We start from the raw sequence: 16,172 nt of genomic DNA, 5'->3' as shown, positions 1-16,172 counted from the left end.
AGCTAAGAGTGCCATTAAGTCGGCAAAAGACCGGATCTTCCCTTCCTCTACATGAGTGCGGTACGTATGAGCTTGAACCTCATAGTTGATTGGAAACGTGTCCAATGTCTTATTGAGAAGATCTAGGTCGGTCTTGATGACACCAACAGTGCCAAGATCGGATTGCAAGCATAGCATATCCTGATTGAAATCATCCACTCTCTTATAGTCCAATAGACGGATGTTATCCCATCTAACGGTCAAGTCAGGGAGAAGCTTATCATGAACGTTGTTGTACCGCAAGCGTAGTTTGTCCCATAATTCTTTAGGATCTTTTACGTTCAAGTATTGCCTCTTGAGAGTTGTATGGATGTGACGTCTCATAAAGATGAGAGTCTGAGTCTTAGCCATAGGTGGGAAATCAGCAGGAGGGTCGGCAAACATGCCTTCAATCCCTCGGCTCTCGAACGCGAGTTCTATGTCGGAAACCCAGCGGTGGTATTCCTTTCCTTCTAGATCAAGAAGGCCAAATTCCGGTCGAGATGGCGATGACATCTACAAACACGAATACAGAATCGATTAGATTCAAGTATAATAGGAATTAGAAGGGGTGACGTATATGGTCACAAGAAAAATCGATGCAAGCGGCGATACTCATGCTCGCACCCAAAACAGCGGTGCACTCAGGCGACCACACGAAAATCGATTAACTTCCCTTTCAAAACAATCGTGACTCCCCCAGGACCGTCACACAAAAAACATCGACCAAGAGGGGAAACCCATCCTTCTATAGTCTCATCGGCGTTATAAGAAAGGCCGGAATTAAGACAAGAAGAAGGCTAATAGCGCCCGATATAATATATCTATACGTTCAAAAGCGGGAACGTTTATAAAAATTTACCTTGGGAGGTTTGTAGTATACGGGAGTAGCTTCTCTTGAGCGAAGTCCTTGCTTGTGATTTTCACGTCTCTTGCGTGAATATGCGGGAGGAGCAATTTTGAATGCTTTGAGGCGAGCAGCAGGTGCGGCGAGCGGCGAGCAGCGAGTGCGGCGAGCAGCGAGCAGCGAGCGGCGAATGCGGCGAGCGGCGAATGCGGCGAGCGGCGAATGCGGCGAGCGGCGAATGCGGCGAATGCGGCGAGCGGCGAATGCGGCGAACAGCGAGCGGCGAATGCGGCGAACAGCGAGCGGCGAATGCGGCGAACAGCGAGCGGCGAATGCGGCGAACAGCGAGCGGCGAATGCGGCGAGCGGCGAGCGGCGAGCGGCGAGCAGTAGGGCTGCGGGCAGGGGCTGCGGGGCTTGCGAGGGGCAGGGGCTGCGAGGGCAGGCAGGGGCTGCGGCGGCAGGGGGGCTGCGGCGGCGGCAGGAGGTAGCGGCGGGCAGGAGCGACGGAGGGAAGAAGAGAAAAAAAATTTCGGAAGGCTCTAAAAGATTCAGGGTTTTAGGGCTTCGTGCTGATAACGTGTTTGAGGATGAAAATACTTGTATATTATTGAATGATATGGGGACATATATATAGGCATTTACAACACCACAATCCCGTAGGATTCGGAATCATAATTTACTACGGAGATGTTAATCTATCTCCTAATGAGAAACTTATTAGGCTAAGACACACACAAGGGTAGAATAGTAATTCTCCCGGAACATACGTAACTTTATAAATTATTTGGTTGACAAAGTGGGTTGGAGTTATAAGGCCATGTTTGGCTGGTCGGAGGTAATTTAATTCCCTTCTCTTTTCCATGGGGAAAGGAAGTTAGAATTCTTATCCAAATTCATTTCATATGTTTGGTAAGGCAGGGAAGTCATGCAGAAAATCCATTTGAATTCCTTAGTGATGTTTGGCTGGGTGTAGAAACGGTAAGCAAACATTACTAAAGTTCTAATTATATATTTTTCCTTAAAATTAAAAAGAAATGAAAGTAATTATACAGAACCATCATGATGAATTTGATCTCAAGTGAAAGTAATTATAAATAATAAGAACAATCTTCCTACAATTCTGAGTTTTTCTTAGGTTTCTCTAATTTTCTATTGTAAGATCCCAAAAGAAAAATTAATTGAAGAATCAAAATCAAAAGGCACAAATCAATCACCTAAGAGCACCTGCACCGACGAGCAAAGGAGAAGGTGATGCTCGAGCACCGACTGGGACCGTGAGGTTTGCTCGAGCAAACCGATTTTCCATCTTGCACCGGACGAGAGGTGCTCACCTAGTCAACCGGGATGGTTTGCTCACCTCTCCGCTCGAGCAAAGTTTGCTTCGGCGATTGCTCGACCGCCTGGCGGAGCCCACAACACGTGGGTGACGTCAGGCGCGGTTAAAAACTTTTTTTTTCTGTTAGGCGCGTGTAATGCACGGCAGTAAAAGATATAAAAAATTAACGAGCCAATGAATGGCTGACACGAACCGAATGTGCCAACAGTTTAATAGATCTTGGTTTTCCAGTTTGAATCAGAAATTTCGATCAAACGGTCAGAATTAATAGGTAACGGTTGCTATTTGATCAGAACGGATATAAACTCAAAAAATAGTTAAAAATCCCAAAAATTTCAAAACTCTCCCAAAAATTTGCCTGTAAATACTACTTCAATATTTGATCAACTCACACCAATTTGTGCACAACAAATTTCACATCTTCCTCCATCTCATCTCTCATTTCATTTATCATTTTTTTTCAAAAATAATGGGCACCCATTGTCTTCCTTCCGAAGATTTACAAATGTGCATCTCTTTTGTCCGTCATAGCATTGATGAATATGACGGTAACAAACAAAAGAGGGACAAATTGTGGGACACAATTCATATCGATTATATGCAAAATTGCGTGCTAGCACCGGGTGAGAAACCTCTGAAGGAGCCGAGGACCCGAATCGCGCTCGTTTCTCACTACAATAAGTTCAAGCTACTCTTGTAAAAATGGGGAGAATGTTTGGCGGCGTCACGGCAACGTATAGCTAGCGGCACTTCGCTAATGGACGAAGTAAGTACATTGTTTTATGACTTTATCATATATTATAATTTTTATTTGATTATATGAATTAAATTATGTAATTTATATCTAATTTGTTTAAATATGTAGCATTGTTTACATTATTTATTTTAATATATCAAATGTTTTTACATTATTTGTTTTATCTAATTTGTTTACATTATTTGTTTTATCTAATTTATTTAAATTATGTTATTAAATATATACCTAATATAAGTTTTTCATATCAGGAACGACAAGCTTAATCATGTTACTATAATGCCAAGAAGAAAAGGTTTACACACTTTGAATGTTGGGAAGTGGTTAAAGATCATCCATCTTTAGTTGCGGTGTTACCTATTACTTCATCTCTATATGCAAGTAGTTACCATGATATTTCTTCCGCAACTGAATCATCTCCAACCATCAATTTGGATGACGACCAATTGAATGAGACACCTCAAAGCAACACGGCAGCTCCATCGAGTCCACCTAGACCAATGGGAACCAAGGCAGCAAAGGAAGCTAGGCGCTAAAAGAAACAGGGTAAGACTCCTATTGAGCAACGAGTTGAGGTTTTGCATACCATTGCAAGTGACCAAGCATCATGGCATACGAAGAGGCTAGCCCATAATGAAAGTGAGCTTAATTATTACGCGGAGTACATAGACATTCAAAAGCGGATATAAGCAAGGGCGGAAGAAGAGTTACGATTGAAGAAACAAGATAATGACAATGGATTTGAAGACTATGACCCCAATCTCGAAAATGTATTTTACTAAGAGGAAACTAGCAATTCTTAATGAAGGAGAAGCTAGTCAAGATTAACCTACCGATGAAACATATTCGGATTGTTATCACCCAAGTCGCGTGCTATTTCCATAGTAGTTATAGTATTGTACTAAGAATAAATCTGGGTTTGGCTCGTCATTTTATATAATTTAAATTTTTGAGAAATAAAATGCAATTTATTTATTAAGTTGAAATTAAAATACACATTAAATTAAAACACATACTTAAATTAAACACAAGCTTAATAATTAAACACAAGCATCATGAAAACACACAATAAAACATATTTAAAGTATTTCACCAGTTTCCACCCTCCAAATGTGTTTCACCAAGTCTCTCTAGAGCTCTCGATGGATGTAAGTGGATTCGAGATCGGCAACATGGTTGTGAAACCGTTGTATATTAACTCCATCTCTACTGATTGGCTAAAAAAGAACTCAATTCCCTTGTGCACTCACTGACCCATCATAAACGCAGAAAGCCCTCGATGGGTTTTGCAAGTCTTCTTCTTCTTCCTCATCCTCTTCCTCATCATCCACACACTTTTCCTCAACAATCATGTTATGCAATATAATACAAGCTAACATGATGGTAGTCATTACCGATTTGTGGTGCAATGTACAACTATGACGTATAATTGTCCATCGAGATTGCAAGATGCCAAATGCCCTCTCCACATCTTTCCGGTATGCCTCTTATGGCGTCTGGGGATTGGAAATTGTTTTGACAAATGTAGAGTACCTTTGATATATTCCGTCAGCCAGATAATAAGCTATGGTGTACCTCTATCCGTGGACTTCGTAGACGACATTTGGGCCTCTTTTGACAAGGATCTCTAAGAACACATTTGATAGGTGGAGCACATTAATGTCATTTTTAGCTCCAGGACACCCAAAAAAACTGTGTCATATCCACGTATCATACGAGGCCACTGCCTCTAGGATAACCGTTGGGCGACCATTTCGCCCCGAGTATGTCACTTGATAGGCGTTTGGGCAGTTCTTCCACTCCCAGTTCATGCAGTCGATGCTTCCAATCATACCTAGAAAACCTCGGCGTTTGCCTTTTGCTAGTAGTCACGTGAGGTCTGCCGGTGTTGGACTGCGGAGGTATCTTGAACCATAGAGATGAACCACTTGGTTGCAAAACTCCTTAATACATTCTAGGGTAGTCGATTCTCCCATCCTTGTAATTTTAGTACACTGATCTGCGGCTGACCCTTACGCTAGCATTCGTAGAGCCCCAGTCATCTTTTATTGGGGAAGTAGCCCTAGCAAACCAGTGGCGTCTTCTCTTTGATGCCAAGAAAGGTCGTGGTTGCAGAGGTCCGTCATGATAATGTTGAATCGGTCTCTGCTCATCCTGTACCTCCTGCGAAAGTCTTGAGCGTCGAAGGTTGGACATTCGATGAAGTAATCTTCCATGAGATTGTGTCCCCTAGATAGCCTCTAATGTGGCTTATTCAGTTTTTTACCGCGATATGAACCGCTTGGTCGTGTTGATTAATCATCGTGTTGTGCTTCCGCCATGACCACCTGATTCACGAATGATTTCTCCATATCATCATCCTCTTCTTGTTGACGTTGTCTCTGCCTGAAAAAATTGTGGAAGCTGAAAGAATTCATCATAGTGATGAACAAGGAAATGTTGTTAAGTGTTTAGATTGAAAGATGAGTTATATGATCGGATTTTTCACAATGGTGTAAATATAGAATGAGTGATATTAGCCGTTTTATAACAAATTGGTCGAAAATCTTACCATTTGGTCCAATTATTTTGCCGATACTGACACGTGGCAGTGACACGTGTCAATTCTCTATTACTCGAAAATCTTATCGGAAATCTGCTCCTCTTATTTTACCGATAATGACACGTGGCAGTGATACCTGTCAATTCTCTATTAGTCGAAAATCTTATCAGAAATTTTGGATAATATCGAGTCGATAACAACACGTGACATATTATTAGTAGTTGTAAATATATCCGGTAAAAAAATTAATCATTTCACAACAAGACAAAATTGAATTGCTCAAGAAAATTGTGAATGTGTGCCACCAAGTCTCTTGCTCCTGTGTGTGAAAATCGATTTACTTGAGCAAAATATGAAATCGATTTGCTTGAAGTAAAATTTGCTTATGGGTCCACCTTTTACTTGAGCAAAATCATTTTATGGGTACATATGCTCTAATAGATCAAGAAGAAGAAGAAGCCCAAATCATATACGATTCACACAAACAGAAGGTAAGTAGTGGATATTGCTTAAACTTGAATGAAAGTTGTTTAGCAAAAATATGCTATGTTCGAATTCTTTGGGGCTCTTTATGAGTGAAGGTGATTAGTCCAAATCAGTATATACTATATAGATATGTGACTAATGGAATGCATGAAAAAGAAGCGCAATATTTTCTTGGAGTGTTGTATGAGATGAAAGAGAACGCGAGAAAGAAGCGTGGAGATGAAAGAGGGCGTGGGAGATGAAAGAGATATTGATGGGTATTTTTGATAATAACGTATTTAAATAGCGATATTATAGTCCACAGGTTTGCAAGGAAAGCAGCCCGTAAGATCAATTGCACGGGTCTGGAAGGAATCATCTTCCCCCTTACTTTCCCCTATCTCAGAAAGTTAGTTTCCAAATAGGTAGATACCAAACAAGGGAACGTAAACAATCCCCAAATCAGTGAACCAAACATGGCCTAAGAGTATATATATTAACAGAGTGAAATAGCCAAAACAGAGAAGTAAATAAAGAAGCCGTGGAACTTTTGCGAATATCGACCAGAATTCATCCATAAAAAGGAGCTTTGCAAGTCGACCACGGAACTAGAGAAGTAGAGATGTTACATGAATTAATAGTGAAACTAACGTTCCTAGATCACCGTCGTGTCATGGCGATGATCAATGCAGAGAGCTAGCTAGGTCCCTCACCATCACCACTCTCCCCCAATGCCAACGACCTAACTACCAAAGCGGAACCCGCAACGACCAGAGCGGCAAACACCGTGGGGACGAAGAAATCCAAGCCGGACCGCCGGACCATGTGAGCCGGAAAACACATTGCCTCCCTCGGGTACTCCGTCGGTATCTTAACAAGCCCCTCTCCCCCGCACGACTTGGAGAAGGCCGACGACGGAGATATGGCAGTGACGAAAGCTATCTCGGGTGAGAAAGCCGCCACGGCCACGGTCACCGTAAGGAGCAGAGTCCAGGTGGCTGCGTAGAGAATCAGCGGCCACCTGGAAGCCATGGCTTGGAGGGTTGAGTGAAAGAATGGGATGTGAGGCATGTGAAGATGGCGGAGGGGAAGAGGTTTGGGTTTAAGGGGTTAAGGCATGAGGTTGGTTGTTGCAAGATTTAAGGGGGACGAAACAGAAGGGGGTGGAGGCACGTTGAGTTTGAGGTGTGTGTTTGATTTTTCATGTGGTTCAGTCTCATTATGAAACTGCCTTCACACCTTACAGGCTTTCACGATTTCCTCATAATCATAGAAAATATAATATATAAGCTTCACGTTTGAGAGAGATATGATTTATGTTTTAGATAATGATTATCGATTAAGCAAAACAGATGAAGTCATTCTATATGAGGCTGGATTGGTAGTTACTAGTTAGATAATGATAATCCTATCTAGTTTCTAAGTTGAACTGGTCTTTTGTTCAACACTTTGCTGCAGGCTATTCTAAGTAAATGCTATTCTTCTAGTGGAAGAAGGCCCATAGAGTTGCAAAATGGGAGTCTGGTTTTATAAATCTGAAAATCTCTATGATTGATCATGTTTGGGTTGGAGTCAAGACTTATGCACAACAATTCACAGATTAAGATCAGAAACCTTGGGCAAGGCTAATTTACAAAGATAGAAAAGATCAGATACACGAGTTGTCTTAGTAACTACTAGAAAGGAACAAGAAACCATGGGCTAATGAGAGGACTGCTGAGTGCTTAAAACATACAGAAATGAACGGCCCAGACTGCATGTTCAGAGACTCTTTATTCACAAACCTAACAACTTGTTTACGAACAGAGCTAACATAGAGACGTAAGAGTGTACCAAATATGAACACAAGGATAGGTGTACCTTAACAAGCAGGAACCCAAAGAGTGTGCATTGTACCATGACCTTGATATGATAGTTGTCTTTCAGAAGCCTTTCGATCGCTCCCAAACACCCATCCTGCAGCTATGAAACTTCTAGCAACAATTCAATTCCAACTTTGGACTATTTTAATTGCAGATTCCAGAAGTTGGTTTAACAAAACCTGTAACTCCACTATGAGCTCTAGAACCAACTTTGGAGTCAACAAGCAGAACCCTCGCACCTCAAGAATTGAGATTTACCTTAGCTTTTGTCCATGTGAAGTTGCTGCCCATTACTTTCTGTTCGGAGTGACCAAACTGCCGCGTTGATACTGGTCTAAAGAGTCCCTTCTTGATAAAGGCCAGGCAACCTCGGAAGATAAGTAGGCTTCCCCAAGTTCAGCTGAATATGCTTATAATATCTAAGATCAATTGCAAAACAACATTCCTCCTAGTCTCCTACAGTCATGTCATAGTTTAAAGCATCATGATTATATACACGTATATAATTGGACCAAATAATTACAAACAGAAGGAGAAACATACTCCTGTCCCAATTTGAAGCGTCATGGTATCTCAGATATGTGTAAGGGTACAAACTGCCGTTGCAGGACTGATTATGCATGCAGATCAACATGAGCAGCAGTAATGACCTGTAAAACAATATACTCACCAAGGAACAGGTCTGACCATTGAAGCAAAAATCTGAAAATATAGTACAGAGAAGTTTTCAGATTATAAACTTTTAGCAATCAGACAGTTAACCTCTATGGCTCTATAGTTCACTTAAATCATTCACCTTACCATGCTGTGCACTGCTATAGTAACATACATAGCACATTGACAAAAAGAAAACACTAACTTCAAATTCGGTTAAGTGACGGCCTATATGTTTAGTCCACTGCTTGAAACGCGAAAATTGAGAAACTGGTTTACATTGTTAAGTTGTACTAGTGAGGTTCCTTGCAATTTTTATTTGCTTCAGCCGATGAAAATATGAGGCTAATGAAGAAACAGAAACTCATGGTCACCATTAACAAATAACAACAATGACATGATTTTATATCACCAGCGTTTTATGGCTTTCCTACTTTCTGTGGTAGTTATAAAATCAAGTCCCAAAACCATCCAGATCTTTCGCGAAATGAACACCAGACATAGGAGGACAAATCAGTGCAGAATTATATTATTTATCAGATATAAGCATACTGAACTGTGATTCTAGGCAGCTCAGAACAACGTGTATCAGTTCAAGGGATTTCTGTAATGAATCATAGACAACAAATCAATTCAACTCCATTGTGACAATTCTTAAATACGTGATTGAATTCACAAGATGCAATTAGTTCCAACTCAAAGGAAATTATGGTTAAACAAGAAACAACAAGGCAATCATTTCATAAAACCACAAGACACTGATCAATTGGATGAACATTCATTTCATAAAACCACTAGACAATACCAGTACTTACATCAATAAGAGCAACTACTCCATTAGATAAAATTTGAAATTCCAGAAACCCCTAACCTAACCCTAATTTCCCCAAATTACCCAGATAAAGCCCCAACCAGTCATTCAAGAGCTAGTGAACTTGGTCACAGCCTTGGTCCCCTCCGAAACAGCGTGCTTGGCCAACTCTCCAGGAAGCACAAGCCTCACAGCAGTCTGGATCTCCCGAGAAGTGATCGTCGGCTTCTTGTTGTACCTCGCAAGCCTGGAGGACTCCTGGGCGAGCTTCTCGAAGATGTCGTTGATGAAGCTGTTCATGATTCCCATGGCCTTGCTGGAGATCCCTATGTCTGGATGGACCTGCTTGAGGACCTTGAAGATGTAGATCTTGTACGTCTCCACGCTCTTCTTGTTCCTCTTCTTCTTCTTGTCTCCGGCTGCCGCTCCGGCCTCCTTGGGGAGCTTCTTCCCGGCCTTGGGCTTCTTCTCTGCTGGGGCTTTCTCGGCAGGGGCCTTCTCGGCCGGCTTCTTCTCGGCGGGCTTCTTCTCTGCTTTGGGCGCCATTTGGAATATTTCAAGATGTCGAAAATGAAAACTGAAAAGATCAAAGAGAATGAGAAGTGTGGGATGAGAGAGAAGAGGGGTCTGGTCTTGTGTTTATATAGGTTGTTCGTTGGTTTTTCTATTGGAGGATAAGTGATGGTGCGGATCGGTGACGTGGCGTCGTAAGATTGTTGGACTCTAAAGAGGTGCTCAACGGCTGAGATTAAATTCACCTCTATTTTCTTTTCTTTTTCTTGAACACATTGGAGTGATTGGACGTTTGGATAAATACTATGGACTCCATTGTGTTCTTCGTCTCACTATGTTCTGCTTTAGCTTTGTTTCTTCAAATTCAGGTTGTTCTAGGGTTTCACTTTTTGTAAATTAAGTGCTCTTTACTTATAAACAAAAAAAATTCATTTCATCTTGAAACAGCACAATTTTCATTTCTTAACATTTGTTGTTCATAGAAGGATATGAAGGTCATTCATGGCAGGGTAACACTTCTACAAAAGGATCTCAATTCATGAGGATATTCTATGAACAACAATGTTCAAGGTCCGTGGCACTTTCATCAGCTTGTTTTTGATGTGGGATAGATTCTATGACCGATGTCGCAGCTCCTGACCTGTGAGTCTGTGTATGAGAATCGAAGCATGAGCCTTATTCGTCATGATATGGCATTAAATCTTCAACTGATACATCTCAATAATTCATGTATACATGTCCTAAAACTGAAGAGAGTACAGTACACACAGAGGTAGCAGACCTTTAAATTGGGGTTTCTTAACACTAAAATGCTGCATGCCGTCATTTCTTTCTATGTTCATCCATATATGCGCAACCTCCTCTGCCTCTCATTATTTGGTGATGACTGAAATGCTTTGGAAACTCCTTAATAAGTTCCGGTTCTTGTCCTAAGCTCTAGACTCTGTACCACATCCAAGATAAGGAAGAAACCTGAAACGGGGTTACATCAATTGATTTCAATTCATTTTGTCATTCAGGAAGCTAGTGAGCAAAAATAAGTAATCTTGCTAAGAAGAGTAGAACTTCTATATGTTGTTTCAAGATTTGTTTGCTTAGTAAAATTCTTCATACTCAAAATCTCATTTGCTACTTCTTGTTATGGAGAAGAAAACTCTCATTTGCTTTTGGCTTATTGCAAAAGAAAAAAATAATGCGCATCATTTGCTCCAAAATTATAAGTATTTACCGATGAAGTTAAAGATGAGCCATGCATGAATCAGTACGTGTTTGACCTTCCTATTTTCACACGGTCACACCTATCAAAATATTCAACTTTTGTTAACGTTTTTTTTTATATAGTAAAAGACGTTAGCTGTTATAGATCATGAGTAAGTTACCACATGAAAACATTCCACCCGCCCATCCACGCATTGTTAAAATCGAAATATACAAAACTACTATAATTTTAGAACAAAGGCTAAAAACAATTTCTATATTAAAACCATAAAAATAAACTCCCAAGCAATTAATATCAAGAAATAAAAAAAAAACCGGTCACCGAAGAGAGTCTAACATGTAGGAAAACACCATAAACATGAAACGTCTTTGTGGGCCACCAAGGATCCATGCGAAGCCTCTAAGTAGAAGACCAAATAGCCTCAATGCTTCAATCCATTAAGTGTAGCACCACATGAAAAAAGAGTAACTAGAGGAGACAACGAGTAAAAGTTCCTCTCGGGTCCCAAATACGAAAGAAACTATGAGTGACCCTCAAGATCAAGGCCACACACCTCCAACTCGGGCATGTAGGTCATTTCTAATCAAAATGGCTATTTATAACTGCTACATTGTGGCACAATAAATCGGTACAATTCATCGATTTGACATCAAACATTCATAACTCAAATGTGTTACAATGACACACTTTAATATATTTAATGTGTTATGTACCTTTTGATTTTTATATTAACATTTAAATTTTGTGTTGAAAGCCAAGAAAGAACATCAAATAAGGGCTCATTTATGGCTTTAAAGCAATGCTTCTTTGATTTTAGATGATGCAATTCAAGAAAGATCATACTTTTAATTGGGTTCCTTGATGTCTTCCCTGAAATTTCATTGGGTTCTTGATGAATTTTGATTTCAACTGCACTGCAATTGAAAGTTTGAGAATTTTGGCAGTATCTAATAAGTACTTTTGTATTGGATGCATTTGGTTTGATATATCTTTCTCTTTGTTGCCATCTTTTTTTCATAACACTGTAGTCAAATTTTGGTGAGTAAAGTAGCATTTCATTGCAAGTTTTCATTTTATTTTTCATATATTTCTTTTAGTCAATTCTGTTACTTGTTAATGGTATGGTTTAAATTATTGGACCCAGTTGTCCTTTTTACTAGTCCATTATAGCACTCTTATTAGTGTATCATCAGTGTCCATGACTATTTCTAAAACCTGATGTAGAATGAAGGCCTGTATCTTAACATTGGTATTGGGTTTCTTTTGCCGAATGGAATGTTCACCGCTTCTTGCATCTTCAAGAATCTGTAAGAGTAGAACCTTGAATCCGTTGTTTATAATAAATATTAGATAGCTTAAAAAACAGCAGAAATGATTTCAAACTAGTAACGAGCATGTACCTATAGCACCTACGTAATTTCAGAAGCTGATGAGTTGCATGTTTGAAATGTAGTACGAACGTGAATTACGTAGACCTCCAAGGTGAGGAAAGAGTTCAAAGGGTGCACTGTAGGTCCTGAAATAGGCCATTGGGATACAAATATGTAAATTCAATTCATCTGTTTTTCTTCAGTGATTTATCTCTATCATGGAACTGTATCATATTAGTCCTTTTATCTGAGTAACTTCTTGTTCAGGTTCGAGTGCCTGCAACACAACTCTGCTTTCTAGTGCAAAATGAAAGATCAAAGCTAGACTTGTAAGTCTGAAACGAATGAGTGGATTCTGCAGAATTAACAATTCTTAATCAGTACTGATATAATCTACTCTGAGCAGGGAGAGGCTCTCATATTGGAATGGAACCAGAGAGAAGATGGATATGCGGGAGTGCTACCAGAACTTAATCCCGGACCTGAACCTGTATTTCAACTTCTACCAGAGCCATTTCTACCTGATCTGCATATTGATCCACTTCAAGCAATAGTTGGTAATAATGCTGTAACGGTACCTCAACCTCAACCACTTGATCTTCAGGGGAATAATGATGGACCACCTCTACTGGAAGGGGATGATGACTCTGCAGATGAAGCACCGGGAGTCTGAGAGTGGTCATGATCTTATACCAGAGCAGCTTAGAATCTGAACCTGATGCTGTACAACACAAAACTCGGAACTGTTATTATGGTTACTGGTGGACTAGCTAATTGCAATGAAAGTTGAAGCTGCATATAGTCTGGAGCTGTGTACAAGTTCTTGCACCGCAGACTGGAGTATATGGTGACGGGAGTGAAAGATATGGAAATTGTTAATAGAAGTAAAATGGGCATCTCACTAAAATTCGTTATGCCTTGTTCCATTTTTTTTTTCTGGTATTCAGGAGACATATTCACATATTCTTAGTTTTGTATAACATGGATACATTTTCACAGCAGAATTGAGGATATGATCACAAGGAGACAATTGCTGAAAGAAAAAAGGGGCATTTCTCTATACTACTGTATGCTTTGTGGCTTTCCTGTGAAAGTAGATCAGTATCATAACATTACTACCGGTTTATTTTTCCACTATGAACATCTGACATGACATGAATATGGGTTAGACTGAAGGTGGGTTTGCTTAGAATTAGGCGGGAACCATGCATAGTCGAAAAAGATTGTTCAGGCCTTGGGTAGACCATAAAAAGCTCATTTGTTCAGTAGGACCATAAAAAGCTCAGTAATTCCGTATGAGCCAAAAAAAGGGGGAACCTGTCAGACAGCCAAGCGACCACCCCAGACTTGGGTAGACCAAGCTGAGAACGATCATCTACAGCCATAGCAACCCGAAGATCACCAGCCGTTAATCACGCTCTGATCGCATGGCTATGATTCATCCACCAGGTTTAGATTCCTGTCTCCTTAGAAGTCAAGGATACAGAGGTACGATCCTATAGAACAGATCCTGTTCAAGTAAGGTCGTGAACTAATTACATAATCTGCTATACTTAAACTTCGGAGGACTTCACTTGTTTTCAATGTGGGAGAGGCTCTTCAGTCTTCACTATTGTTCAAGCAGCTCCTCACTGGACACTACTCTTGCGCTCTCTGCTATGAGCCATTGAGCCTTATTGCATCACTAATATGATATGGCAATGAGCCTCAATTTTATTCATTCCAGCTGATACATCTCAACGATTTATACATTTCCTTAGTGTGTAATCTATATATATTCTTTCTGCTGGAAGTGAAGATGGTACAGAGGAAGCAGAGTAGCAGACCCTTTAAAATGAGGTTTTCGGGCACTTCAGTAAATATTACTCTCTTTTTTTTTCTTTCTTTTCAGCATTTTTCGATCACCTAACTCTGAGACCCTAACTCTACTATGTTTGCAAGAGTTGTGCATAAATTGCTCACTATCCAACTTTCTTGGCTGAAACTCCGTATGTCTCAATCCTGAGCTGCAGACAAATATTAGAAAACTCTCTGTACTAACCATCATCTTTTTGGAAAGGTGATATTAAGTAGAGGGGGTTTTAAGTTGACATCCATTCATCAAATGTACTCTAATGTTCACATATCCCTGCCCTCAATTACTTGTGTTGCTTCTTCTTTTTAAGATGTGACCTGATGTGCACCGAGTTCATAGGCCTTACCTGGCCGTTGACGGAGTAAGAATTAATGTCTGTTTTTAGTACCGCATTGAGAAACCAGGAAATGCCCATCAGAAAAAACATGTATAGAGAAATAGGGATTCGTTGTAAAGTATCTTTGCGCTTGGGGCAATGATGCATCTAATGAGGTTCTAACCGAGGCGCGTCTATTGCTGGTTGAAAACTATCTCCAAACCCCCTGGAGAATTTCTGGAAGGGACCCTTTGGGGTAAAGCCCTACAAATCTAATGCTAAACCTTTCTCTTCACTTGCCAATGCAATCATGTCATAAATTACTCTTATGCATCTCACTATGACCGTCATACCAATGCATCGTGTTTCAAAGATGAGCTTAATAATGCTGCTGTGTGTACTATCTACTGTATTATCCTAATGCAAAGAGAGATATAATCATTTATAACAGTATGATCCTGGTCCAAAGAGAGATATAATCGGTCAATTACAGATGCTGATCAGAAGAGAAGTTTGAGTTTGTTGACTTATCCAAAATAAAGTTTGGAGTCTTTGGACTGAAGTAGCTTCATCCAAATTAGGGATGCCACAAGCTAATTGATGTGAGATTGATGTTAGACATGCTAACACTGGCAACCGGAGGACCTTGAAGGAATGGGGACATGTTCTTGGGGAAGCTGGCTTTAGGCGACACACGGTCACACCTATTAGTGCCGTCCAATCTGACATTTAGGCTTTTCCATAATAGCTGATAACTAGTGGGATTTGAAGCCCTCACTTTTCATGTGTTGTTGTAATGATCAAGTTACATTCGTGGTTTTTGAATGTTAAATAAAACAATTTATGCTGAACTTTCTCAATCCCAGTTGTGAAACAAGTACATACCATGATGTTTTTTTGGTAGTTGAAGGAGTATGATGTTGTGAAGCCGAGGCTGATCATAATGTTGCTTTGATTGGTCTTTAATTTCTCTTCCGTATCCGTTTTCATTTTTCTTCCTCTTTCCTTATGTTGATCCACTTAATTCTTACTATTTCCTATATATTTTTTTGTAAGTTCTATGTCCATTACTCTGTTCTCTCTGTCACTAAATGTTTGTATCTAATGCCTATATCATTACATTGGTTATCATGGATGAGACAGTATGATATATACCATTCCTATCTATTTATTCTGCAACATGTATGACCTTTCCATCATGTCTCTGTAGTTCTGGAATTTATGTGTTTTCTTGTAGCAACATATTATGAAAATGATAAAACTGTAGCGTACAACTATCATGAGGTTTTTGGCTTTATAGCTAGGTTTTCGTCTAGCTAGAAATTTTGGTTTTTGGAGGAATTTGGGGATCTTTTTGGTTTAGAACACGCAGACACAGCTCCAAGTAATCAACATTGATTAGCAGTAGAAGAGTGGAAGAGGATCGGAGGCAGATCCAGGAATTTTTTTAGTCTAGGCTAATTTATTTCCTTATTTGCAATTGATTTTGTCAATATAATTTGGTATTTGTATGTTAATTTTTTTCTTTGATCAAAATGATGTTTTAATATAATAACCTCAATTTGAGCTTATTAAACTCCACTTTTAAAAAAATGGGAGAGAAAATAG

General features: G+C 39.9%; 2 protein-coding genes and 2 non-coding genes across 4 annotated transcripts; 1 reads left to right on the top strand and 3 right to left on the bottom strand.

Annotated features, from left to right (window-relative positions):
• Positions 1-6,660: 6,660 nt before the first annotated feature.
• LOC126787415 (uncharacterized) lies at positions 6,661-15,228 on the bottom strand. Its single transcript, XM_050513308.1, has 2 exons — positions 15,210-15,228; positions 6,661-6,998 (listed from the first exon to the last, which is right to left on the bottom strand). Exons 1-2 carry the CDS (start codon positions 15,226-15,228, stop codon positions 6,661-6,663), a joined length of 357 nt encoding a protein of 118 aa, XP_050369265.1.
• LOC126786034 (histone H2B-like) lies at positions 9,237-9,888 on the bottom strand. Its single transcript, XM_050511735.1, has one exon. The coding sequence runs from the start codon at positions 9,835-9,837 to the stop codon at positions 9,400-9,402; it is 438 nt and encodes a 145-aa protein (XP_050367692.1). The 5' UTR covers positions 9,838-9,888; the 3' UTR covers positions 9,237-9,399.
• LOC126789661 (small nucleolar RNA U3) lies at positions 13,708-13,921 on the bottom strand. Its single transcript, XR_007671577.1, has one exon. It is a non-coding gene; the product is annotated as a small nucleolar RNA U3 (small nucleolar RNA).
• Positions 14,706-14,822, top strand: LOC126789669 (U4 spliceosomal RNA). The gene has a single exon (XR_007671585.1). It is a non-coding gene; the product is annotated as a U4 spliceosomal RNA (small nuclear RNA).
• Positions 15,229-16,172: the final 944 nt, after the last annotated feature.

The sequence above is a fragment of the Argentina anserina genome, chromosome 3 (assembly GCF_933775445.1).
Source record: "Argentina anserina chromosome 3, drPotAnse1.1, whole genome shotgun sequence".
Lineage (NCBI taxonomy): Eukaryota > Viridiplantae > Streptophyta > Magnoliopsida > Rosales > Rosaceae > Argentina > Argentina anserina.
The sequence above is the reverse complement of the archived record's forward strand: the minus strand, read 5'-3'. Positions and strand labels throughout refer to the sequence as shown.